This window comes from Pelecanus crispus, chromosome 3 (assembly GCF_030463565.1).
Source record: "Pelecanus crispus isolate bPelCri1 chromosome 3, bPelCri1.pri, whole genome shotgun sequence".
NCBI lineage: Eukaryota > Metazoa > Chordata > Aves > Pelecaniformes > Pelecanidae > Pelecanus > Pelecanus crispus.
Window position 1 is genome coordinate 62,619,753 of NC_134645.1, and position 26,562 is coordinate 62,646,314.

At 41.7% G+C, this 26,562-nt stretch overlaps 1 protein-coding gene across 3 annotated transcripts in view; it reads left to right on the forward strand.

Moving 5' to 3' along the window:
• ARID1B (AT-rich interaction domain 1B) overlaps positions 1–26,562 on the forward strand; it is a 333,749-nt gene that overhangs the window by 93,776 nt on the left and 213,411 nt on the right. For all 3 annotated transcript variants that reach the window (XM_075706646.1, XM_075706644.1, XM_075706645.1), the window contains one exon: positions 8,132–8,242. In XM_075706646.1, coding sequence (XP_075562761.1) covers positions 8,132–8,242 — 111 coding nt within the window. The remainder of the gene's footprint in view (positions 1–8,131; positions 8,243–26,562) is intronic.

The following is a 26,562-nucleotide window of genomic DNA, read 5'->3' on the forward strand; positions in this document are numbered from 1 at the left end:
GTTAACAGGTGTCACTGGACTGTGATATAAATGTTGTCTATAACATCATACAGCTTTATATTTGAGGCAGGGGGAGGGCACAAACACACAAAATAAACCTCACCATTCTGGGGTTTTTTTAATGTGACCTCAGTGATGTTTTGGGTGTTGCTCGCAACCCTTCCTCACAGATTTGCGGGTTTTCATGAGCCTTTAGATGACGTCCTGGCTTTTACCTCGAAGCACAGTTACAGACGTGCCCCTAAGAAAACGCTGAAGAAATGTTTCCTGGTCTCAAGTGAGGAAGCCTCATCCTTGGGTACCTAGCTCGATTAGCCTAGAGGTAGCAGCTGCTCTCGGTGCAGCTTTTCTCTTTATTCTGTAAGCTGGCTTCAGGCTTTCAGCTCTGCTGTAAGCTGCGGGCAGTGCTCTGACCTCGTTTCTGCCAGCGAGCCGTATGCTTGGGAGAGCTTCCTCGGCAGCAGCAGGCAGTCTGGGGCAGGCTGCTGCCTTCTGGGGCATGGAGCCCCCCAGCTTCCCGCTTCTGCAGCAGCTAAGTTGGAAGAAACGGCAGGTTTTAAATCCCGTCCCTCTCCTGCGTTTTGTCGGCTTTAGCTCTTTCTTCAGGGTGCAGAGCTGTTTCTCAGCTCAGCTTTGTGTCTTGGGTTTGCTGAGGAGATGCGTTCCTCCCAGAGTTTTAGGAAGGACTAGTTTGGCAGGGCAGGATGCTGGATGGCACAAAATCTGTAAGTCATCACTGTGGTAGTCTGTCCCAAATGACTATGAAGAACAGGACATGTAAAAGCTGCCAGGGCTCTTTTTTTTTTTTTTTAAATATAGCTTTGTCAGTGAAAGGATGGGCAGGGAGAGGAAAGAGTGGGTGTAGAAAATGAAAGCGTGGTTGGACTGCCCAGCCTTGTAGGGTTTTTTAGGAAAAGTCCAAAAAGCTCTCTAAACATGGGAAAATTAACAGAAACAAAATGCTTGGTTTACCCCTTATTTCCAAGTTATAGTTCTCAGATTACCTCTTCAGGTTCTCTCTCATCTCTTCATTCACAATGGAACTTTACATCCGTAGAACAAAAAAACTACCTTTTTTGCTTGTAAATGAAGACCTTTACAGCTATTTATCACACTGTGCAATGTGCAACAGTCACATTTTAATATGAACATCAAACTCGCCTATTTTTTTCATGTAGCATGTTACAACTGAGAGAAGAAAAGTAGAAGAAATGTCTTGTTTCTGATTAAATCCACTGTTGATATGCTCTGTGATCCATGGAATGCAATAGTGGTGGAAAGAGATAGCAAGATAAGGGTTTCTGAGAATTATTTCATCTTGGAGCTCTTCCTGCATCACTTGCTTAACATGGGTCCTGGAGGCCATATAGACGAGACACATGCAAAAATGGACTAGGGTGTTTAGGAAGAGCAGCCCTTCTCTCCTGTTAGTTGGCTCAGATTACGTGTTATGTGACTAGAAGCTGTGCTGTGCAAACAAACAACGTTCTTCCTGGAGGATGTGGGGGGCTTTTTTTGGCCATATCTGCATTTAAAATGCTTTCAGTGTATTCTGCAGGGGAAGATCTTCCATGGTTAGATAGTCTGAGTTTCTAATAACTTCCTGAGAGTTTTGATGGAGTGAGCCTTACTAATAACACGTATTTGCTTACCGAAGTTAGCTGTGTTTTGCATCGACTGCTGCCTGCTACGCAAAGTATATTTTTTTCCTTCACCATCTGGTGTCTTAAAGCTTAACTTAGTTGTCATTCTGCGATAATTGGGATCCTGAAGGGAGAAATGGTGTTCCCATTGTAGTTTGGTGTTTTTTGGGTTTTTTTTGTTGTTGTTGTTGTTTGTTTGGTTTTTTTTTTAAATTAGCTTAAAAAAGAGATCTAGGAAATAGTTTTGGAATGAAACTGCAGGTATCTTGGAAGGGAAGGAATTAATAACATTGAAGATGATGATGAGATGTCTTGCTGACAATGACTGGTCTACACCTGAGGCATCCAAACTGGCAGGTTTTCCACATTTCTCCAGGTACATGGTAGGATTTTTCTCTGAGGAGTTAGGTATGATTTCTGGATGAATTACCTCCTTTTTGAAAAGGAAAGGACTGTTTTGCTTTGGTACTTCTCTGACACTCTTGGCTCCCTCTAGTACCTGTAATGAAGATGAGGACCAAAATGAACTTGGTAAGGCAAAGTATCATATTTATTTCTGAGGGCACAATCCTGCCCTGGCTTGACTGCAGGGAGACGATAACCACCTGAAAGAAGAGCAGTCGCTGCTTGCCAGCCCCACTGAAGCAACAGTCAACAAATAGCATCAGCATGTTGAGGTAGATGCCAGCCTGTTGTTCTCTGCACTTCAGGACAGCTGCTTTCCTCAACACTGTTTAGGTTTCCATGGTGGTGGTAACGGGTTGGCCTGAAATGACTTACGTATTCTGGTTATGAGCAGGGTTTATTCACTTCGTCACGTAAACACAGACTAGCATGTTGAAGGGGATTACCAGACTGCACTGGTAATCCACCTCCGGTGGTTAGCACTCTCTTCTTTTTTATTGGTGTAATAGGTGCTGGCACCTACCAAACAATTTTTTCCTGCAATCACCTGTTCCCTCTGTGCAGTAAGAGACTTGCTTGCTGGTTTGTGCTTAATGCTCTCCAGCTGCAAGATACCAATTTCCATTTTAGGTTTTTCATTTGTTTTGTTTTTTCCATTTCTGATTCATAAAATTCAAGACACATATATGCATTTCTTCTTGATCCAGGATCTTCTGCAGGAGTCCATCTGCATCCTGCAGGACCTCTGCAGACCATCTGCCCAGGATTCAAGCAAACCTCTCTGCTTTTTGGTCCTTAGTAGATCGTTCCACACAGGGCTGCATTCTGTTGGATGCTTGCATGAGACTCAGTGTTGCCTGTGCCGCTGCGCATAACGTTTTTTCTGAGTGCAGGCCTACCTATAATATTTCTCTAACAGGTTGACTGTCCTTTGTTGTCAGTTTTGTGCTGCCAGAGAGCGTACAACTTCTGAGGTGTGACTTGTTTAGGTATTAAGGTTGGGCTAGAAGTTGGCTGTATAGGGATATTTCAGCATTCTGGTAAGTAATTTTTTTTTTTTTTTTTTTTTTTTTTTTTAATTGTAGCTTTTTACTGCAGAAGGTGGAAGGAGGGGAAGTGTGTTGGTGTGTATTCACCAAGTATCTGTTTGTTCTGTGTAGGTAAAGTGATAACAAGGAATGTCCTTCTGTAGCCCCTAACATTTCACTTGCCTTCTTTCTGTTCCATAGTATCCCTTCAGAGATGAGTAAAATAATCTTGTATTGCAGGGCTGTATGGCTCCTCTTGGCTGCTGCAATGGGTCCTGACTCCCATTCTCAAGTGGTCTGAGGGAAAAAATTAACATTTGCTTTCAATTTTGCTGTTGTCACATTGCTGTAGAATTCACTGCTCTCACATGAAGTCTTCTAAGGATCAACCAACTGAATCAAGAACATGAACTAAGATAGTTTTTAATGAGTTTTTCAAATGGAAGTCTAGTATATTATTTTCCATAAATTATTTTCCTTCTGTTTAATCGTCATGGTACTTATCTTCTTGGGTGGTCATGTTATCCCTCTGAAATTTGCTGCAGTAGAAGTGGATGAAGCCTGAATAATGTTTCTCACCTAGCCCTTCTTTAAATGTGTTTTCCCCCCAAACATTAATGTTTTCACTATGCTTTCATTTTTCCATTAAAAATAGTTTAAACTATTTAATAATTAGATCTTATCTTCTTCGGGAGAACTTAGAACAAATGTGCATTTCATCTACATGGTTTTGAGCATTATCAGCACTATATTCATTCAGGTTTGCAGAGAACATGTAAATGTGGACAGACTTACTTGTTTAAAACTAGGTCCAGCTAGAGAGTGAAAGCATGACACTAATTAGCATTGGACATCGAAAGGGAAAAGGTTGTCCATCTGTGGCCTATTTGACTTGGGCTGCAGTGCGGTGGCTGGTGGAGCCGGGCTCGTGGGTGGCTGCCGCTAAAGGCGGGAAGTTTCCTCCTTCTATTCCGCTCACTCAACCCTTCCCAAGGCCAGCTCTGCTCAGTAATCTGTGATAAAGCTAGGGGGAAGGGCGTTATTTTTCTGGCAAGTTTTAAGTTGCACCGTTTCACAAAGTGGTCTAGTAAAGACCCAACACAAACTAAGGGGGTGAGTGTGCCCAACTGCAAGAATTGGGTAGACGGGAACAAGGGGCCTTTGACTTTCCTGCAGGCTGGTACACTGGCTCAGCTGGTTGGTTGAAACCTCCGTGTTAGTGAAATCCCACACCAGAATTAGACACTTTAACAGTTTGTAAGATGAATACAATAACAGAGGATAAGAGGGAAGAAAATACCCTGTTTCCTCCCTTGCTCCTCAAACCTGAGGTCCATATACCACAGTTTGCAGGACAAGCTAAAAGTGTACATAAACAGGAGGTAAATAACTAGTCCTGGCTCTGTGGATGATAAGCAATTGGTGGTGGTTGTTATTATTACGCAAATATAATAATTGTATATGGATTGATTTCTGAACAGCTTACCCAATACATAGGTCTTAGGCTGTGTATATGTGGGCATAGTCTTTTTGGTTTTTTGGGGGCAACCTGCTTCACAGTATAAATGCTTTGTGAAAACAGTCTAAACTTCAGCTATTTTGAGTATATGTTTATGACTTGCAGATTATTTGTCCCAGTGCCTTTTCTAAATTCTGATGGGGGAAACCCTGCTTTTAGTTATTTTACAACTTTGTTGACAGTTTGTGCTATAACAGCTATGATATGATTGGGTTTGTGCCAAGTTGGGAAGTTCTGAGTGGAAACTTGTAGCCTTCTGTTTATAAAAGCCTGGATTTCTCTCTTACACACATGCTCTCCTTCTATGGGAGGAAGGATTTTCTGTGATTCATAAAAAATCACAAGCTTTGCTTTGAAAGTCAATGTCATTGATGGATAAAATATGGGAAGTCAAAAGAAAAAAATCGGGGATCACTTCGATGTTGATGGGGGACTTCAGCCATGGCTGTAGCACAGCGCATGGTAACATGTTCCTCTTCTCCATATGTTCCCTCTGTTCAGTCCCCAATAAATCCATTCATAGATGCTAGAAAGAAAAAATGACCTTTCAAAACTGAAAGTGAGAACTGCCAATTCCACGCATTTCTTCATTGATGGACAAGTTACCGTAATAGTTCTGTCCTTATTTATCTCTCAAAATCTGTTGTATCTATTCAGTAATATGCTGTATGTTAACAAAATTTCCCAATGCAGAACTGAAGAAAGGCAGTAGGGATTTTCTCTCGTCTGTTTTCCAGTGAAAATGATACTAAGCACTATTTGGTTATGAAGCCAACTTCTCAGTGAAATATGCTATTATTTAATTGTCATTATGTTTAGTATATAAATGGACTGTTTTTATTGGACAATGCGTATGTATAAACATATAAAATTATACACACAGCGCCATGCATATTTCATCTGGGAGATTCCCATGCCTGCAGCTTACTGAGAGGAAACAGATTCTTTACTTCTCAAGAGCCGATTTCCAAGTTTAGAGTGATCCAAGTATCTAAATGGCTTTACAGAGAACGTAAGAAAGAGTATGTGATCTCAGTCTCATTTGGAGTTTACAAGTATCTGCATCATAACAAACAAGGATGTCTGCAGTATTTGTTCCCAAACTTCACCTAGAATTGAGCAAAAAGATTTGATTTTCTACAGTCAGAAAGGAAAGCACTATGAAAATGGTGTATTTAAAAAGGCAGAGTGTGTCATGTCCAGGCTTTTTTATGTGCTCTTCAGTGTGTGGAAAGACATTTCATAGATAGTCTTCAAATACCCAGGTAAAAGTAAATTCCATTCAACAAGCAGTATTTCTCGTGAGAAAGCGTGCTGTCTCTTCCCACTCCCCCTCGGGTCCCCCTGGAAACTTCAGTAGGAAGTGAGGTTAAAATCTTGCAAACATGTGGGAAAAACCATGCTTGGTACTTCATAAGGGATTAATGGCTCTTGATTTTTCAAATATAAAACATGTTTTGCTTCCCAGCAAAATCCTGTAGTGTCTGTTTGGAAAAAGGAACAATTGTGTTTTGAAAATGACATCTCCTAAATTGAATATTCCATTTATCCTTTTTCACCACTCTTGGTATTTCTGGGCGTTTTGTTGTTGTTGTTTTAACAAGTGGTTCTTATTTGGTGTATTTTTTTTAAGAATCAGGGAGAAGAGAATCAAATGCTGAACTGGAAGTTAAACTCTGGGGTTGCTGGGTTTATTACAGATGCCTACGCAGTGACAACCCCTAGTGTGCATGTGCGTGAGTGTGTGTGTGTGCGCGCGCGCATTTTTAAATAAAAAGGAAAGCAGAGGTTTGCTCATTTGTTTGCCTATTGTGAAGCTGTCCTGCACCTTTCTACTCCTTTGTGCTGGGGTGAAGGCTGCTGAATGGAGGCCTTGTGCCATTTGTTGATTTTAAACCTCGCTGTTAATCCACAGGAACCTGCTGGTGTGCGCAGCAGGAGAGCTGTGTGACAAGTGGAAATCTGGGCGGGGGGGGGGAGCGCGGGGGGTCACAGGGGATAATAATCATTCAGCCATCAGCCTTTGTCACCCTTAAGCCTAATTGTTACCCTCTGCTGGTAACCACATTGAAGTGCTGGCCTTTTAAGTGTTTCTTGATTTTACTTGGCACAGGCTGAGGGATCGGATCGTTTATTGCTGGGTTTACATCGTATCAGGTTTGCTGGGGTTTGTTTTATTAGCCCCGCTGAATTTTCTGCGTCCCTTAAAGTAAGTCAGGAGAGTGCAAAGCGATGGAAGAGGCTGCATGGAGACAGTGCGGTTGTTAACAAATTTCCCTCTGCCAGGAGCAGGGCTAAAAACAGAGACAGAAAGCTTTCCTGCTCTGCAAGCCAGCTGCCTCCCAGAGCCTGTGCATCGGCGGTAGCTCTGTTGGTAGGGACACGGCTGTCGGAGCAGCCCTTTCTGGGCAGCAGCAAGGGGATGTTCAGGCTGCGGTGGGGTGGGCAGAGGACAGCTTCCCCTGCCCCTTCGCGCCGGGAGCGCGGGCGTGCTTTCAGGTACGTGTCAAAACTGAAGGTGTGAGGGTGGCTGAAGTGAACTGAAGTGGTAGTAAACTCGGGAGGGGGAGAGGAGAATTAAGCCATTTGAAAACAACAAAGAAAAACCTTTAAGGTGCGATATCTTTTCTAGCAGCTGGGAACTGGTTCTCCAACTTTCCCTGCCAGTTTACGCATGCTGGGGTTGGTATTGCACTTTCTGTTGTTTTCCTCGAAGAAGTTAGTGTAGAAGCTGCTGTAGTAGCTAAAATGAAGTCTGAATCTAAGGCTTTTCCATGGGCAAGTATCTATATGTGTCAAGTAAGCCTATATTGGGGGATGGGGGATGGCAGGGGGAGGTGGTTTCATCGCTCCCCCCACCCCTGCGTGGTGGGTGTTGTGTTAGGCTGTTACCTAAGACTGCTTGGGCTTGTGTAGGGAGTAGGATCCCCAGCTTGCTGGTACAATCTTTGGAGCTACTCTTGGTCAAATACACTTTCCTTCCAACCCCTCGGACACAACGTGCCTCCAGCAGCTGCAGTGACTGCATTGTGTGCTATGACCTGATAGCCAGTGTTTGAAAGCTGTGCCAGTAGTAGCGATGGTAAATCCAGGGTTGTTACGGCAGTCTGATTACACAGCATGATTGCAATCTTGCTTTCAGGTCAGTCTTCCACCTGGCTCAGTACTTCATCAAAAGACTTGAGAATACATCTCAGAGTAGGTCCATGTTTTGACCACTTTGTGCTTGCTACTCTTTTACAGTAAAAGGGGGTCCTTTACTTAGCAGGTTTGGTTTTGTGTGTTTCCCAATCTTCCAGTAGTAAGATTCACTGCTGCTTGTCGGCCTGTCACTCTGCTCCTTGGATTTATGAACCGCGCAGGTCACAGCAGTACCTATGTGGGCTTGATACTTCCATCAAGAAGGTATAACTAGTAAAAACTTCTGATCAAAAAACCCATCAGCACTCAGCTGTTGTATTTTCACCCTTCAGTGATGCGGATTTAATTGTCATTACTAAGTCAGATTAATAATTCTGTTACAACTGTTGTTGCAGGACATGTCTCAGGAAGGCTATGGAACCAGATCCCAACCCCCGATGGCCCCAGGAAAACCTAACCATGAAGACTTGAATCTAATCCAGCAAGAAAGACCATCAAGCTTACCAGTAAGAAACTAATGTTTATTTCAGTACTTTGAAATGAAAGCACTTTACGTAGTATTTCACTGCATCTAGGATGAGCGGATGAGAAATACTGAAAGAGAAATAATAAATGAGGCTGATCACAAACTGTTTTTAAAAGCATGGTGAGAATAGGCAGCTTGTATATGAGTGGACTTAGCTTAGGCTTGTTCTGGTTCAAAATACTGCTATTGATGCACATCCGTGTTTTGTGCTTGTGCACATGTGCATTTGCATAGAGGAAATGGATTGGTTTTTTTTTTTTTAGCTTTAGGAATTCCATACTTGTACAAAACAATCTGGTGAGGAAGAGGTTTTTTTCTGTGCCCTTTTCGAAGGATTTCAGTAGGTTCTGGTTTAGAATACTGCTGCCAGGAATTATTTGCTCCAAACCCCGAGCATCAGTAATGAATTTGACATGTTAATTCTGTTGCTGTCTATTGCTACAGAAGTGTAAAAGTGGGAATGATAGTGATACTTGGACTGGGTTGATCTTTTGGTTAGGGGATTATTTTGGACTAACATTTCTTAGTTTTCTGAGCTCTGTGCATTCTGCTGTGGGAGAAACTGCACAAATTAATATACTTTGCAACGAGACAGCAGCTACTTGCATTTTTTAAGGTCTTATTTCACTGTAACGGACAAAGTACTCCTTAGCCTTGTCTCTGTGTGCCCCTCTTGGTTTGGGGATTTTCTTGTTTGTTGGTAGTAAAACAGCATGAGTTTAAACCAACTAGAATATGTTATAAATTATAAAAACTGTTTATAAACCATGTGACCTCTGGCTTGAAATAATGTATCATAAACCTATAGGGTATTTCCTGCAGTTCACTGGGTATGTATCTATTTCCAGTTAGCAGAGGGATCCCTCTTAACAGTTTACCCTACCAAAACACCAAATGCATGTGTGAAATCTGGTAGTTCATTGTAGTATGTTGCCTCTGACACATGGCACTCTTGTCAACCCTTAAAAATAGGGCAATAAACATCTTCGTAGCATTTTAAAGTTATATCTTTGGCACCTAGGAGAGCATATATGCTGCAGATTCTTTACGTGACATTTGATACATACATGTCTCAGGAGAAGCTATGGAAACTGGTGTGAGAAGAGAGATCCATTTGCTTTGAACTAGTATTAATTCGACAGTTTTTCAGGAAACCTTTTTTAAAAAGACCAATTTCTCTGAACAGGTCTCAAAAATGAATGCTGGCAATTACCTTAAAAATAGTAGCTACTGTGGACATTGAACTGTTTTGGCAACAACTGCCTACTTTAAAAAGCAGTGATACTAAAAGGGACTTTTTACCTCCCAGTTTTTCATGAAGAGTGCTTATTAGGGTAGAGAGAAGTAAAGTTATTTATCAACTAATGTTCTACTAATTTGCCTGTGGTTTTTCTTAAACAATTGTCCTACTTTTAATCCATGCTCTGTCCTACCTCCATCATTGTGATATCTAAGCAGAGTATTGGGTATTATCTGTGTCCCTGAGTGTTTGGTATATTTAGCAGCTCATTATTATTATAGGTATGAGTAAGCTGGTAGTATTAACAGTGAATGTTAACCATTTTGGCCACATAGCTTAAATTCTAAGATGGTCCCAAATGCTGTTATTGAGACACTTCATTACTGAAAAGCTTTGACACATAACCAGAGAGCACTTCATATACTCAAAAAGGTATTATCATTTTGTATTTTGTTTTGGTCTGGTTTTTTGTTTGTTTGTTTTTTCAAAATTAAAAACCAACTGCAACCCTTCGTATGTGGTGACAGTGCTCTTTTTTGGTAGTGTGAGCAAACTTCCCATCCTCTTACTTCCAAGGAAAATGTCTTAGAAATTAGGAACAATCCATACATTCAAAATATGGTGAACATAAATACTTTGGCATAATTCTATTTGGGGTATGGATGGCTTGACCACATAAACATGTTGGGTTGTGGGGGTTTTTTTCTCCCCTGGAGCAAGAGCATTCTGTATTCAGTTTTGGACTACTTATGAAAACCCATGATCGCTCTCCCTTGTTTACTATTCCTAGTTATAGTGTCATTTTGGGATGCTAAATATGGCTTCTTAAGCTTGTTTTCAAGATAATGCTGTTCTTGAGGGTACTCAGTCGTCTTTGTACAGCGAAGCTTGAAATGATAGCAGTGGTGTTATGCTTTTAATAAAATTTGGTTATGTTTTGTTTCATGGTATTCTGGTATTTATACAATTTGCCCGTTATCTTTTTATTTCTTAAGGGCATTGTGTAAAATCACAGCAGCTACATAGCAAGCTTATACAAGTGTCGAAAAACAACAAAAGAGATGTAATACTAAATGGTGAATGGTGTTCTCTGATGTGGCTTTGAAAAAAGAGTTTCCCTTTGATGGATTTGAAGAGGAGCTGGCCACTTTCTGCAGCACTGAATGCTGGCTTGTGTCATCCTTTGGGGGAGTTTTTTTCAGCAGGTTTGTGTCACAGTAAGCGCAGCTAAACAGCTCAATAGTTGTCCGTTTCCTTCACACATTGTATATAAAAGTCCTGGCATGAATGTTCCCATAAAGTTCAAAGTGGACAAATTTGTAATGTGGGTTGGTAACAAATGACTACAAACAAAATATGGCTTTATTAGCTACTTTTAATGGCCTGTCAGATTCTATACAATGCTTACTTGCCTTCTCCTAACTGCTCTGATATCTGGAGGGTTTGACCTGTGGGTCTCTGACCATGTGGAGTCACTGAGAGCCCAAATGAAAAGTTGCACAGAGTAGTGCTCCGAGCACTTTTGTTGGGGTCACAATTAGACGGAAATCTCAAGCTTTTGAGAAAACATGGGAGTTGGGTACTCTGTGAAGGAAAGGAAGTCATAAGCAGAAACTGTTCCCTATTAGAGTGGAGGAATAAAGGGGGAGAACCCTGAATGAAATTGTCTGGAGAACAGCTACTACAGAATATGTTTATTGAGACTTAAGGGATAATAGCAAAATACACATTTCTGCTATTGTGAGAAAACTAGAGCAGACTTACAGGAAAAAGCTTCCAAATGATGTATCTGCAAATTTGTTGTTGCAGTAAAGGAGCTTGTGTCAGCAGTAGGCTGTGTGTGTCTATGAAGACTAATCCTTTATTTTGTCTTTAATGAATAATTTTGTAAATGTTCACATTGGATTGTGTTGATAGAATGAAGAGCAGCAAACATAAATGAATTTAATTTTATTTTTTATTGGCATGAGTATGAAAGTAATTTCAGGTAGGCTTTGGTGGTTTTGCTATTACTTTGTTTGTTTTAATAACAAATAACACCAGTGTCAGGTGTGCTTGTTTGAGGTGTGAGGTCACATGGCCTACCCAAGGTTGCCATGGTTTTGAAACACTGGTTTCTGCTAATTTTTTCTTGTTGTAACCTACAGGTAAAGTTGTGTGGCTGCTCGAGCCGTTGTAAGCCAGGGCGGCAGCAGTCCTGCTGTGTGCCCCGCAGCGTGCTGGCCGTGCCGTCCCATCTCCTCCACTGTCACTCCTGGGACTGGCCAGTGGATTTGACTTGGGGAACTGGACCAGCTGAGAAATAATCACTCTTTATTTCTGGGTTAGTTTTTGACTGAATCACTGTAATTGCATGGGCATCAGTGGTGCCTCAGAAGAGGAGATGGGAATCGGTAGCTGTGATGGGAAAGGGGACAGTGGGGACTGCAGCAGCTTTGATTTTAGCCACATCCTAAAAGACTGTATGATCTTGCTGGAAGGGTTTAAGACTGTCATGCTGTCAGCTGAGACATGGTGGCACAGCAGATCCCATTGTTCACAGTCGGCCCTGCAGCAGTCACAGAGCCCCAGACAGACAGAGGACTGTTCACTTCTTTTTGTAAGATAAGTTTTCTGCCAGTTTACATCCCTGAGTTGTTTAACACAGTGAGTGAGTGCAAGCCCAGAGGCGTGAGCATGGCCAGAGGCTGCAGGGAAGGTGGGCTTGTGGTGGCCCTCACCTGCATCGATGTAAACTGTAGGGAAATCGTGGCCTTAGTCTTACGACAGAGCTCGCGTTCATCTTGTGTTTACTGGAGGTCATGCAGCGTCGAAGGGGGAAGGTTGTATCTGGAGTTGAGGGAATTGGTGCTTTACTAGGTCACTCAGAATTCTGAGTTCGTGGATTAATTCTGTGACATCACTTACTCACTGAGTCTTTTCATGGTAGCAGAGAAATTTTCTATGCAAACAACCCAGTAGCCAGCAATGGAGGTAGAATGCCGCTTGTATCTTGTGTGGTGCCGTGACCCGAGAAGTTTGTGGTTCTACAATTCTGTAGTTGTATGAACTTCAACGTCAGGTAGGCCTCAAATAGTACATACTGTTGCTTGGACAGATAAACTTTTTAAGATGCCGGTTGCCTTGTTTCGTTATGCTTGGTACTGTGGAAAACAGTACATCAGCAATCCCTTCCTGATTTTATTAACTGCTCCACAGCTCTGTTTTACCTCATTTTAATGAGCCTCTAAAGGATGTTTCGAGTGCTGGACAGTCATTCCTCTGGTTGACGCACCTTTTGCATTGCAGAAAGAGGCTACTAAACTAGATTTCAGACCTCTGCTGAGAACTAGTAGTGAACTAAGTCCAAGACTAGGTATACTTGGCTCATGGAACAATGTCATTTCAGATGCATCTTGATAGGTGCAGGCTATGAGGAAAATACATGGGATGGTTTGGGAATCCACATTCCCTGTCTCACTTCCAGAATATGAAATAGCTTGGAAAGTGATCTCAAGCAACAGAGCGCTCCCTGAACAAATGCCTTTAATGGCTGAAGTCTTAATAGACCAAGAGAACAGTTACCAGTGTTATTTGAGAGACTGTGGTTGAGAGTTAGTAGGAGATACCTCTTCTTTTCTCTGAGGTTAAACTACTGGGATGAGGGACTCTCTGTATAAATGTCACCAGCTTAGTCCAGTAAGCCCTAATCATGATCGGGGTTGCGGGCACTACCATAAAGTAAATATTAATTACCACTGTAGCCCCCCTGGTAAGGACAAATCAGTAGGAGAGGTAGTGCAGCAACCCTTTTTTTTTTTTTTTTTTGTAATCTTTGTTGGATTCTTTGCAGGTATTCAAATTAGAAAGCTTGATCTAAATTTAAGTGATATTTTAAAAATCCAGAATATTGCTTCTGATTTGAGAAAGAAAGGGGAGGGGGGAAATCTGTAAATAGATTCTTGGTAATTCTTGGGAGGCAAATGCAGTTGCCAGTTGATAGATGCATGTGTAGTGCATGATAGCAATTCTGTCCTGTAGTTATTCGCTTCTATTCATGTCTTCATCTGAAAATAACCGTTTGGGAGTATGTTAAACCATGAACAAGAAGGAAATATGAGTATGTAATACTTGTGAATTAAATTTTCCATTGTTTTTACATCAAGTAGGATAAGACTGGTGTGCCTCTTTCCCACTTTCTTTTTTCTGCAATGTTGTAAAATAACTGAATGATCTTGTTTTCCTTTGTTTGGGTCAAGAAATTTTAGCTGAAAATTGTTACTCTGTGGAAGAAGATTATTGACTCAACAAGCCTTCAATTTTCAGTGAATAACACTCCCACCCTCTAGCTTCAGGAACATGTGGTGCATGCATTCTATTTTAAAGTACAGACTGTAATTTAAAACTGAGGCAGTTTGATGCCCCACTGAAATTTGTTTAAGCCTGAAATAAAAGGAAAAAAGCTTCAAGTTGCAAAGAAGTGACTAAGCTTTCTCAAAGGCTTTTCTTAGCCATTATGCACAGAGTTGGAAAAAGTTGCTTTTTTTTCCGAGTCATTTTAATTCTAGATCAAGTGCCATTGCTAGTTTGGTTTTTTCTTCATCTTCTTACCATTCCATGTAATAAACCTGTAGCTAGCACAAGTTTCATACACCATGTGCGTAGAGATAGCAGTTGTATGTATTTCAGTGTGTTTCTGAGGTACAAAACACGTGCTGTTGTTGGCGCTGGTGCGCGTACAGGTTCTGTACGTGGCCTCCTGTTTGTGTCCTGGTGTCGGTCAGAACAGCGGGTCAAATCCAGTGCGAGCCACTGCAGTGCCACTGAAATCGGTTACATTATCAGGGAGGATGAGCTTACGCTTTGTGTGTGTCGTTGAAAATCTTAGCCCACCCAGTGTTCATGCATGTTTTACATTTGACATCAGTGGAGCCAGGATTTCGTGTAGGTGATCAGACCCATCAGTTGTCTGAGAGTCAGCGTGTACATTCAGTTTAAGTCCTGGTTTTGGGAAAAAGTACAATTAAAGTAGTGCAGAGCAGCCCTGGGCATGTGTTGTCCATGCAGGGTTAAACTGAAACACTGAAACCAAAATTGTTGATTCTTGAATTCAGTAGTCTTGCTATTAAAATTTGTAATGTGAAGAGAAGGTCCTGTAGTTATTCATTTGTGTTTTGTGCTTTACAGGATTGGTTTTGCTTGATAGATTGATCATATTTATTTAAAAACTAGTGTTGGGGTGTTATTGAAGTATAAAAACTAGTTTCACTAAGTAGTGTAAAAAAGATACTTGGCTATTCCATCACCTTTTCCGTTTCCAAAATACTTTACCTTTACAATGTTTACAATACCCCCGTAATAACAAAATTACTAATTTAGGATCTAAGGAAATTTGTAAATGCAGAAAGAAATGTTTAGTCTGACCTCTACATGAAACTTATGTGGGAAACCTGCTAAAGAATTATAGATCCCAGTAGTGGTTAAGGTTGCAAAAACTTGTATTTAAATAGGCCAGTGTTGTCCTATGTGGAATATTAAAGTATTAGTAGCTTTTTTCCTGCAATGTTTTTTTTAAGCCATGAGGAGTTGCATCGATATACTTTGTACCTCAAATACCAGGACAGTATTGGTGTCAATTCAAGAAACTGGATTTAATTTGGGTGGTTGAAGCATTTCCTGGGGCCCACCTTCCGAGTCGTTCCCTGCCCCAGAGGCAGCAGCCCCCTTAGCTGAGGCGACTGAACTGCACTTGCGGTAGGTAGCCCCGGAACCGCCAGAGCTTGCAGCTTGAAATGAGAGGCGAGCTGATAGCCCCCAAGGTTATTTTAATATGCAGGGCCGTAAACTGTAGTGGCGCGGGTGCCTCTGCACGCGTGGCTCAGATGTACCTGCTGCAGGGGCAGTGACTGCACTAGCTGTCCTTTTAATCTGCCTAAATTTCCAACTCAATGCCTTTAGGTTCTGCATTTAGGAATCTAACTCTAAAACAGTAGGGTTTTTTGGATTTGGGGATTATTTTTATTTTTTGAACATTTTACACAACGTGTGTACGTATATATAGTGTGTATAAAAGCATGCATGTCTTACCTGCTTGGTTATTTGTAAATTCTGAGTTGATAGCATACTATAAATTCCAAAGCTTAATATATTCACTGGTGCATGTCTTTGTTCATGCCTGTGTGAACATTGGGATTATGACACAGAAAGTAAGACAAAGGAGTATTACTCACTTGAATACCATTTCAGGAAGTACCTGAGACACTGTAAATGTTTTTTGTTTCTTTTATTTTTACCACAGTATTCCTGTAAGATAGGAATTTTTTTTTTTTTCCCCCAGAATGACTCCTTTACTTGTGCTCACCAACCATTGTGAAGTGTGACCTCAGCTTCAGAACCTTGACTAAACACAGTAACTCATTCCGACCAGCAACATCTGAAGCCTGGCAGTAGATGCCTTTTCTTTTTCTTTGACCACCAATTCCTGTTTGCAGGGAATGTGTTGGCTTCTGGTGCCATTGCTGCAACTTTCATGTAAAGAAAAGCGTTAGCTGCCTTTGATGTGAAGCTTGCTTCTGAGTGCTCCTGGTCAGCTTGCTGTTTCTCTGTAAGCAGATGTTTGTGCGGCCACAGTCAATAGTGTTAAGATTAGGCCAGGTTTCACAGTGCTTTGTCTGATTGTTTATGGTGTATCCATAATTGCTGGGGATTTTAGGTGCCCATAGTGCAAATGGGAAGTGTTTGTAATGTATTATTTTTTTTGTAGTACTGCATTGGAATCCCGATAAAGTCAGTCCTGTAGCTGTGAGGCTATTCGTGTTTTGCTTTCTCTTTTTGAAGTTTGCAAAGGTTTTTAAAATTTCTCTCAAATGTGTTTTCTTGAAACCTAATGTCTTGTGATGCTTAAGCCTCTGAAACCTTCCTTTCTTTGCTGGAGCCATACCTCTTAGATTCACTATGATGTCTTCCGTTGAAGACAGTAGTTCATGGTGGCTTTTTATAGAAACTGTGCTATATTGTGCTGTATGTGAGAAGTGCTTCTGAAGTGTGTTACATGTAAATAGGCTTCCATTATCAATTTATCTTTAAAAAGAAAGTACACACACACACACACACGAAATGAGGGGGGTTTCTGCATTTGTCTTTGGAAGGCACTACACTTAAACTCACCGCATCAGTTTTCCTTAACATCATGCAGATTATTCTCTGCTATTTCCCACACAATTCCAAACACAGTTCTGCTCCCACAGGACTTTTTAAAGAGGGTCCTCTTTGAATTGGCAATGTAATTTTGGGGGGTGAAGCATCATAGTGTGTTGAGATCAAGATAGAAAAGCTGATAAAATCAGCAAAAGGCTACTTTCAGTTCCCAGTGTTAAGGCTTTTGATCTTTTTCCTTCCATGCAAACAATTGCAGATAACCCTTTTAATCATCTCAACCTGTGAAATGAGATTTACTGTGTTATATTAGAATTGGGACCTGAATTTTGAGGCACATTTGAATAAATGTGTTAGTATAGGGAAATATGCCATTCTGGATCATTTATTTCACATAATAGTTAAGTTGCATGAATTTATAACTGAATGTGTGGTGTTGGGTTGGTTTTTTGGGGTTTTTTTTTCTTCCCCCTTCAAGGCAGAAGTTCATTTAGTAGTTTATCTTCCACCATACTACTGAAGTTATAATTTTGGGAAGTAATATAGAGATAAGCATACATGAGGGTTTGTATTTATGTGTTTGCATGTAGTAATACATTATGTATCACTAAGCTTTAGTCAGGTTTGCTGAATACACAGCAGCGGACCTAGTTAAGAGAACAAAGCTTGTTTCATGCCATAGCATAAGGTGTACACTCAGACGTGCATTTATAGTATCAGAGATGATGAATTTTGCCAATGCATTTTGCACAAAAGGTAATGAAAGAGATCTAAAACATTACTACTTTTGTTTCTTAAACTGCAAGCTATACAGTGGCCAGTGCTTGTTTTTGAGAAGTATGGAAATAAAGGAAGTGGAAACGATCTGAGATTTTTAGACTTACTTGTTAAAATCAAAATAACTTAGCAAGATTATGTAAGTAGATAAAATGGTGTATGGATTGAGTACAGACATTGGCCCTAATGAACTAACTCATTATGGCACAGGATATAACTTAATGCAAACTGTTATGTTTTGATTTTAGACTTTTATAGTGAACTGAAAGACTTACCAATTTTTCCTATGATACTGCAGTGGAGATGGAAGGAAAACTTGAGGTTATCTCTTTCCCATATTTAATTTACAGACCATGTCACGATTTTAATAATAGGGCTTAATGAAAGCTGCATAAAAACCTAATTTTTTCCATCCTGTTTATTGTATCATTAGACACCTACATGAAAGTAGGAAACAAGTAAAGTTGTTCAGTACAATTTTCTTCAGGATTTATTGAAACAAGGCTGTAAAATTTTAGAATCTGTGTTGTTTTGGGGTTTTGTTTGTTTGTTTTTTATAATAAGTAACATCTCATAGTTGTGGCTTCATTTGGATTCTCTCATAGTCCATTTGCTCTCCATTCCTTTCCTTCATTTTGCTCCTGCCTTTAAAGAAGCCTTAGGAATTCCTGACGGTATGTACACACCACTGGTGCTTTTAAATGACTGCTGATTCTTCCTGCATGGCTCGTTAGACATTTTGCCCCGTTGGAAATCACAGTAACAGCCTTTTTGTTCCTGTTCCGAGGTATGACGAAGTACAGGAATTTTTTTTTTTTGGCTCTGGAAGTCTTTGGCTGCTTCTGGCCACAGGGTTATTCCGGTGCTTAGACCGCAGCTTGGTGTGAGAGGGGCCGTTCGGGCTACCTACAGAGTTGTCTTTCTCTTCTGCAAAGAAACAGAGGTCAGATATCAGATCTTATGAAATGCTGAGAAATGCACCCATGCACATACTCACATATACTTAACAAACATTTTAGCTCTTTAATTTTTGCTGGTTAGAACCAGTGATTTGTAGTGCCTGCTTTTTGATGCCTATATTCACAGTAGTACAGGTGAGACTGAAGTCAATCCTGTAAATCCTTTACCTTATTTTTGCCAGAAAAACAAACTTTCCCCTCCTGTATAATAATTTTGATCACTTGACCTCCATTTCCATGGAGATGCAATCAGAGGGCTATAGTCAGCTAGCCACGCAGGCTAAGAACTATCTTTCGTCACTTACAGTGTGCAATGAAACTACAGATTTGAAGAGTAATTAAAGGACCTATAGATGGACATGTTTTTTTCCCCCCATCACCCGCAGCCATTAAAAGTGCAACTTGGAAACAAAACATGTGATCAGCTATGCAAAGGGTTTTTTTAAAAAAAGGTTATTTAAAAGAAAAACCAAACAACAAAAAACCCAACCTTCTTCTTCAGTCTTTAACTTTTAAAATTATTACTTTTCCCAGCAATCTAAGACATTCTGTATACCCTTATATGTATATTTGAATTTCCCACAGACTCCCAATTCCTGTGTGCTTTGTTTCAATCACATGGACTCAGTTTTGTCCAAAGCTGAATTTTTGTAGCCCACGGAACTCACACATTTGTGATTAAACAAGTGCACGTCAGGCAGCTAATGCTTCTCCAAGTTCAGCCTGGGGTTGTTGGTTCAGGGTCGTGCACAGGATCCAGCTCGTGCTTGTGAGCAGTATGTACCTCCCAGTCTTATCAGGGTGAGTGGCAAAACCTAACAGCAAGCGCTGGCCCACATTGCGCCTGGGACCGGGAGAACATGGTTCAGGGGCACGGTGCGGTGGCGTGTGCCGCTGCTCGCCCGGCAGCGCCCGCAGCCCAGCCAGCTAGAGGGCTGGCATGTCATCGTGGAGTGAAGCGTGTGCGCGGGTGGTGTGTTCATGTTTGCTGGCTCACTAGTATGCTTTGTGCTGCTGCATTGGGGGTTTAGGTCTCTGAACGCTTCTGGGCTCTGTCAGGTGGGCAGGTGCCTTTCTGGTACGGATACGAAAGCTCGTGGTACTCAGGACCTGGCGAGAGGGGAAGCAAAGCGTCTCAAGTGCTGCAGAACAGGGTTAGTTTTCCTTCAGACTAGGTAATAACCAAGTTATGGATGTAATGCCACTTAGATTATGTACACCTCTCTGTATGTATTAAGAATTAAAAAAATGTACTTCAAGGTGTTGGGTTGTTCAAGGACCTGTCTTTCCTGCAGCTCCTCTATCTCCTCTCTCAGGTGTTCGCAGGGTAACGGAACTTCAGTAAACCAAAAGGGAGTATATTCCTTTTATTTTGGTTTTGGCACACGGCTGGGATGCTGTGGGAAACATGGCACCTAGGAGAACTGCACTCCCTCCCTAAGACTCGGTGGAGCGGATTTAAAACACAAAATGTATCTGAGCTTGAATTCGTGGCTTCCTGGGCAGCACACTGTGCTGCTGCTAGACCACAGGGCCCACGCTATAGATTGATTTCTAAGTGGATATTTTTGTCACGCTTAATAAGAGCATATTGATGAGACAACGGTGCATAAGCTAAGTTAACGTCTGTTTTTTCTGCACTGCTTTTACTCTTTATTGCCAGTATCCACATAGTGGCAAAACTTGCAAGTGAGCTTTCCCCTTCCCTCTGAGGGTTTTCGCCACTGAAGCAATCTTGCAAGCAGCCCTACTCTTTTCATGCAGGGCGAAAAAGTGAAAACGACTTTGTTGCTGTTGGAATGACGCTGTAAAATTAAAAGCGTGTTGATTTAGCAGGCTCAGGTTCTCCCTCCTCCTGGCCGGGCGGAGGGGCCCGGCCCCCGCCGCCACCCCGCTCCCCGCTCGGAGCGGCGGCTGGCACAGGCCGCCGTAGGAGCCCTACGAGGTGGTTCAGCGCGGCCCCGGGAGCGACCACCCCGCTCCGCGGCCCCGGGAGCGATCACCCCGCTCCGCAGCCCCGCGGACGGAGGGAGGGGCAGGGCGGCGGGCCCCCTTCCCGCTGTTGCCGGGCTCGAAGCGAGGGCGGGCGGGCGGGCAGGGCCCCGCGATCGGCGCCTTCCCTCAGCTCGGGGGGGGGGGGGGGGGGGGGGGCTCCCCCGGGGCCGGGCGGGCGGGCGGCGGTTCAGGCCGCCTCGAAACCGTCCTGGGCATTTTTATAATTGATCATCAGCCGACACCGCCCGGGCAGAAAGCTCTCACCGCTCCCTCTGGCTGCTGGAAGTCTGAAATTACATCTTTGTCTTTGAAGTCGGGCGCACTGTTAGCGTCGCCATGGCGACGGGGCGGGTAATGGCCTCCGCCGAGCGGAGGCTGGTATTTAGCGCTGAGCGCGGCCCTGCACAAGGCCTCGCTCTCCGGAGCGGTTACTGAACTGTCCCCTGTTAGAAAATGTTTAAAAATTGCGTTTTTACATGGCCTTACCAGATTAATAGTCATGGTTTATTTCGTTTTAACTGCAAGGATAAAAGCATTATTCCATTAAATGGGTAGCTTTTTTTCCCCCTCCTTTGGTTTATGCATTATTAACACAAGCTTTCCTGTTTTGCTTGTAACATTTTATAGGCTCTTTCAAACATGTAGTCAGATTTGCTCTGTTGCTCTTTTATTTTTCAGGACTTAACCCTTTCTCTCCTTGATCGTGCCTTCAAAAACTTGGAGGCAAGGCTTGAGCAGTTCTGGCTGCTCCCATTTAACATGTTTAAAAACAGAAAAAGGCTTTCTCTTCCCTCCCCCCCCCCCCTTTTTTTTTAAGAATTCTGCTTTTTTTAAGCATTCTACAAGGTGATGCAGATGGGTCTTGTCTTTTAATTCTTGTCATTTAATTGAAGCAGATGCTGAAGTCAGCACACATGAGCCTTGGTAGAGTTGTGAAGGGTTTGAGTCAAGGAAGTATTTTAGTCTTGCATTTTAATTTGTGTGCTCATCTTCTCTTCTGCCGTTACTGTTGTCACCCTGCTCTTTGTGCGTGTAGCATTTTGTTGGTAGCCTTCAAAAGAGACGTGCCTCATGGTTGAAGGACTGGGGACCAAAAAATCCAAAATGATCCTGGGGACATGGTATTTACCCCCACCGCCACCCTCTTTAACACGGAGCCGGTGAAATACATCTAAACAAGTAGAAGTATTGTTGCAAACACAAGCTGCAGGCTTTGTTTCACTCTTCCAGTGCTCTAAAATACAGCTTTCATTTTAGTCTCTAGTAGGAGGGCATATATCCAAGTGCAGTCAAGTGCTGTGGATACAGGGATTCAGTCGTCCTGCCGACACAAATGGTCTCTCTATTTAAAAACTTGGAGGCTAACAAACAAACCTGGAATTCATAATTCCCCCCGGCGCCCTTTTTTTAACGATGCATTTGTTGTTGCAGGGTGCTTACTGGCACCTCGCTTTGTTTATATCTATCACAGATCCTGCTCTCCTAAACGCTTCGAGGGACATCTCAGGAAAAGGCAAATGTTCCTCAATTTTTGTCCTTTTTTTATTTGATGTCGTGTAGCAATGTTGATGTAAATGGTACCTCTTGTGGGATGGACTTTCACCTTCTGGACAGTGGACCGAAACTTTTGAGATTTATTTCGCCTACCCAGCTGGGCTGTAGATCGTGCTCAGGTCTCTGAGCGGGGAGGTTGTGTGTGCAGGGCTCCTGCTCTCCCCTCACACATCCATCTTCAGCGCTCGGTGTCTCAAAGCTCTGCGTTTGTTTCTGCATGCAACTGTTCACCTGCGTGACTCCCACAGACACCTTTGGTAAATGGCACTGCTTCTAAAACTTGAGTGAAACACATTTCCTACCTCAGGGAGGCCCTGCGGTAGATGAAAGATGGATGGCCAACCCAACTCACTGACCACCTGAGACCAGCGCAAGGCCCATCTCTGCTGTGGCCAACAGCAGCTGTGGGCTGTGTTGTGGCCCAGTCTGGAGTTAGTGTGTTGTAGTGCCGGTGAACGTGGCAATAACGTACTTTTTTTTTTTAAGTTTTTCTTTTTATGTATACGGTTTAAAAATTCTGTTTAAATACTAAAAAAAAGAAAAGCAGTTCTGGCAAATCTACTCCGAGTGTGGTTACAGCATTGTACAACTGCGTATATTAAATAAGCTGGACTAGAGGTTTACTCTCATCTCTTGGTTTTGTGGGTGTGAATTTCATCCTTTGGGTTGCATTCCCCTTAAATCTGCAAATTCTGGGAAAATTAGACAAAACAGTTTACATTCCATTAATAAGAAATTACTAATTGCTTATAAAACAGGCATATCTTTATCTACACAGGGCTTTTTAAAGCTGCTGCTTAATCTTTTTTCTTTTTTAATCACTGAATAAACAAATCTCAGCAGTCGCTGCATGTGAAACCAAAAACTGGATGTGGACAAAAAGCAAACACACTACACTAATTTTCATTAGCATATCCTATCTCCTAGAACATTTATTTTTTCATCTCCTTGTAAATTGATTTTTCACGTGCTTGTGACTGATATTTGAACTGTGTGTTTGTAGTAACTGACTTATGTAAAAGCCAGGTCCTGGATCTCCCAACGTGAATATATTATGGAGGTGACCTAGTGGGTCCATAGTTAAGGTTGCACAGAGTTTTCACTTAAAATGATGTTTAAATCCCTTAATTAAATATTAAAACTCTCACGAATTCTCAAACATGGACTGTTTCAATAAAGAGGATAAACTTTAATTATTTAGGTACTCAATGTTCTTCTTAGCACTGTATTTGCAGAATTCAGAACAACTTAAAATTATTCCTTCCTCAGGTTTTTCCAGAGTTCCTGGTATTTTTACTTTCTCTGTTCTTTTCTAAATCTTTTGGCTAAGCCTTTCATTGCTGTAAGTTGTCATATCTCTGTTGACTTCATAAAACTATAACAATTTACATAAAATACATAAAACCAGTTCAGCTTTAATTATTATAATGCGTGATACAGAAGAACATGTAGAAGACATAAGATGAGAAAGCTCTGTATATTGTCTTGGTTTTTGCCATGGGAGTCAAACAGTGTATTCGTTATTTGTAGCTGATACCAGGCTTTGACACCAATGATTTGCAATGAGAAGAAAAGACTAGAGAACCTATTTAAAAGAGAAGTACCACATGGAAGCAAAATCCAGACTCAACACCAGTAATCTCCCTTCTGTACAGGTGGTTATTTCTGAATCAGTCAATGAACAACAGCTACAATAGTCCCAAATGGGTGGAAACTTCCCTCTACTTTTCCCCGTCTCTTTATTCTTTGAGGACCCAGTTCAAACATTGTTGAAATCAGTCTTTTCACTGATGTCAGTGAGCTTTGGATTAGGCCGATAAGAATTAATCTTTGTTCTGCCCAGTTGTCACCCTGTTCCTCTGTGTTAACGTCTGTTTCGAGCCTTTTTCTTTGGACAGGATCTGTAAACCTGTTGTATACAGGTGTGTATGCTGTACCTGTAGTGACCAGCAAATACCACTCTCCTTGGTAACGTTTGCAGCCTTCTGCTGAGCTGTAAACACATCCTTCAGCACGGGTGGAAACCTTGCTGAAAACAATATATTTGCAAACCATATATAAATGAAGAAAAATTCCTTTAGAAACCAGTGTTACATGTATAAGTAGTATCTGTATTCAGACCCCTTAGCCTCCGGCTATTCCTCTAACTAGCTGGAAATAGAGACAAAAGGGAGAAAACCCCCTGCTCCTCATTAGCTTATGGTCTATGGAAAGTTTTTTGTTTTAAGTCTTTTAGGTCAGGATCTGTGTTACCCCATCATTTTCAACCGACTGCCACTGTGGTCACGTATGCTTATTAGTTCAGGTCTCCTGTCCATTGAAACACCGTGGCTAGTACTTTTTAATTATTTTTTTAAAAAATTCTTGTCCTGTTAGCAGCAGCAGCTTACGGTCTACAAAAATACTTACAACTTACATGAGAAAGCATTGTTTCAGAGTATTCTAGTTCTTGAGTTTTGGAAAACGCAAGCACTGTATCCTGAGGTTGCATACCAATACCATAAAAAATTAAAATTACTTATTAATTTGAAGAATTGCTTATCGCTTTAGGCACTGGATGAAGAGGGACATTCACAGGAAGTTCTTGTTGTCTCCAGCATATGATTGGGTTCTCAAGCTCTTCCAGAGTAGGAATTGATATGTTGGAAGTGAAAAGGCTTGTTGCACTTGCACACTGCAAGGTTCCTGTGGAAAGGCATGTGAAGAGAAGCTGCTGGGCCTGAAATGTTCCTTTGTTGGTGATGTTCTTGCATTTTACTGGCTCTACTGTGTGTGTACTTGAGCAGTCTGAAAAAAAGCATAGTGGGGAGGAATACAGGAGAGCAGCTAGCAGTGAAATAATGTGGAGAGTCTAATTTGTATGGGTTGGAATCTTTGGCAATAGTACTGTATTAGTCGTATTTTTATAATTTTGGGGCTTGCTAGCCTGTGCAAATTATCTTCATTCTTTGGGGGGGGCGGGGGGGAGGGGCAGGGGAATGTTAAAAAACCAGATCCCAGCACAGTATATACATTGTGACAGCAAGGGGTTAAAGAGATGTAATTATGCATTCTTCAGTAAGTGTTCTGTAGTCAGCAATACAGCAAGGATTTTATAGAAGCTAAAAAAAAAAAAAAAAAAAAAAAAGATGACAGAGGGAGAATATGGAGAGAAGGTCAGATCCAAGGATTCTCCTAGGGTTTTCTCATGTTTGCTCTTCCTTTGTGACTTATTATACTCTCTCCTGGTAGAAACAGAAGAAAGCATTATGGCCTGTTGGTTCTTCCTACTGATAATGTACACTTGATCCCTTTGCTTTATGGTAGTGGTAGAGGTGAATTTATGGATTTAGTTTTTGAACGAGTTCTGAGCTATCCCAGTGCTTGCTATGGTCCTTATGTATTCCCCAGCTCTTAGTTATTGCAAGGAGTGCGTTGCAGACCTGCCGAACACTGAGCATTTCAACAAGCTCTATTTCTCAGCTGTTGTTCGCCCATTCTGTTTGAGAGGATTTGAATTTCCAGCAAATCTAGCTACTGGAAATAGTTTGTTTTGCATGTTTTCAGGTGATTTGGATGGGCAATGGAAGTTCTTGCACAGTCAGTATTTCAGGCTGACCTGACTGGTAAAGGTAAACTTTCATCACTGCTGACTAAGCCTTTAAGGGACCAAGCAGAAAAAAAAAAAAAAGTAGGGTTCGCCACACCTCCCCACCCCCCTACTGTACATGATCATCGCTTTGTTCTTCTCAGGTGGAAACAGGAGGTTGCGGAGTGTTTTGGAACAGTTGCAGTAACAAAACAGAGCATGGAAGATGGGCAGGATATTTGGGATATAGGCTACCCCCTTACTTCCACCCTGTGAGTTAGCCTGAGGTCTGGCTTGCTGAGTCACTCAGTATACCAGATCCTTTTTTTTTTTTATTGAACTAATTTAATTTGCAGTTGGATTTCAACATAACAGAAAAGCATTTCTGGGACGTATTTGTGTGTTTGGTAATACGGTAGTCTGAAAGAGGTGGGTTGGGGTTTTTTTCCTCATTTTTCTTTCATATGATACAGTTTTCAGTTTTTTTCCCTGGGTACTTTCCCTGTTTAATTACATGGAAAGAACTGCAGACAAGTAAATGAATGGGACTTCTCCCCTCGTCATTCCCTGAAAAAAAGAAAAAAACCCCAAACGCCCCCTACCACTCCCCCCACCCCCCCAATAACTCTGCTGCAAGGAGCAAGGATAGTCTGATAAGTGTATTTCCTAAAGCTTTTGGCCTTTCAAGGTTTCTCTTACGGTAAGATTGAACTGTGCCGACAACTTGGATTGAGACGACAGGGGAGTAGTGTGCAATACTTTCTGCTTCCGATAGCTCTTTGTTGATCTAAGAGAGAGCACTTAGAGAGTGGTAGGTCATTTATGTGATTATGAAGAGCACTTGGTTCTCTCTTATTCAAGATGGAAAAATAATAGTTTTTGAATAAGAGGTCGCTGTCAAGATGACATTGAATGTGACTTCTCTTCCCTCTTCATTCCCTCCCCCACTAGAAGAAAAGTAGCGCTGGAACTACTCAGGGTAGGGCTGGATTTTTCCAACTCCATGTGACTTTCTCTTTTCTTCTGTTCTTTGTTCGTTTTATTCCTCACCATTTCCTCTGTGTGTAATGTTT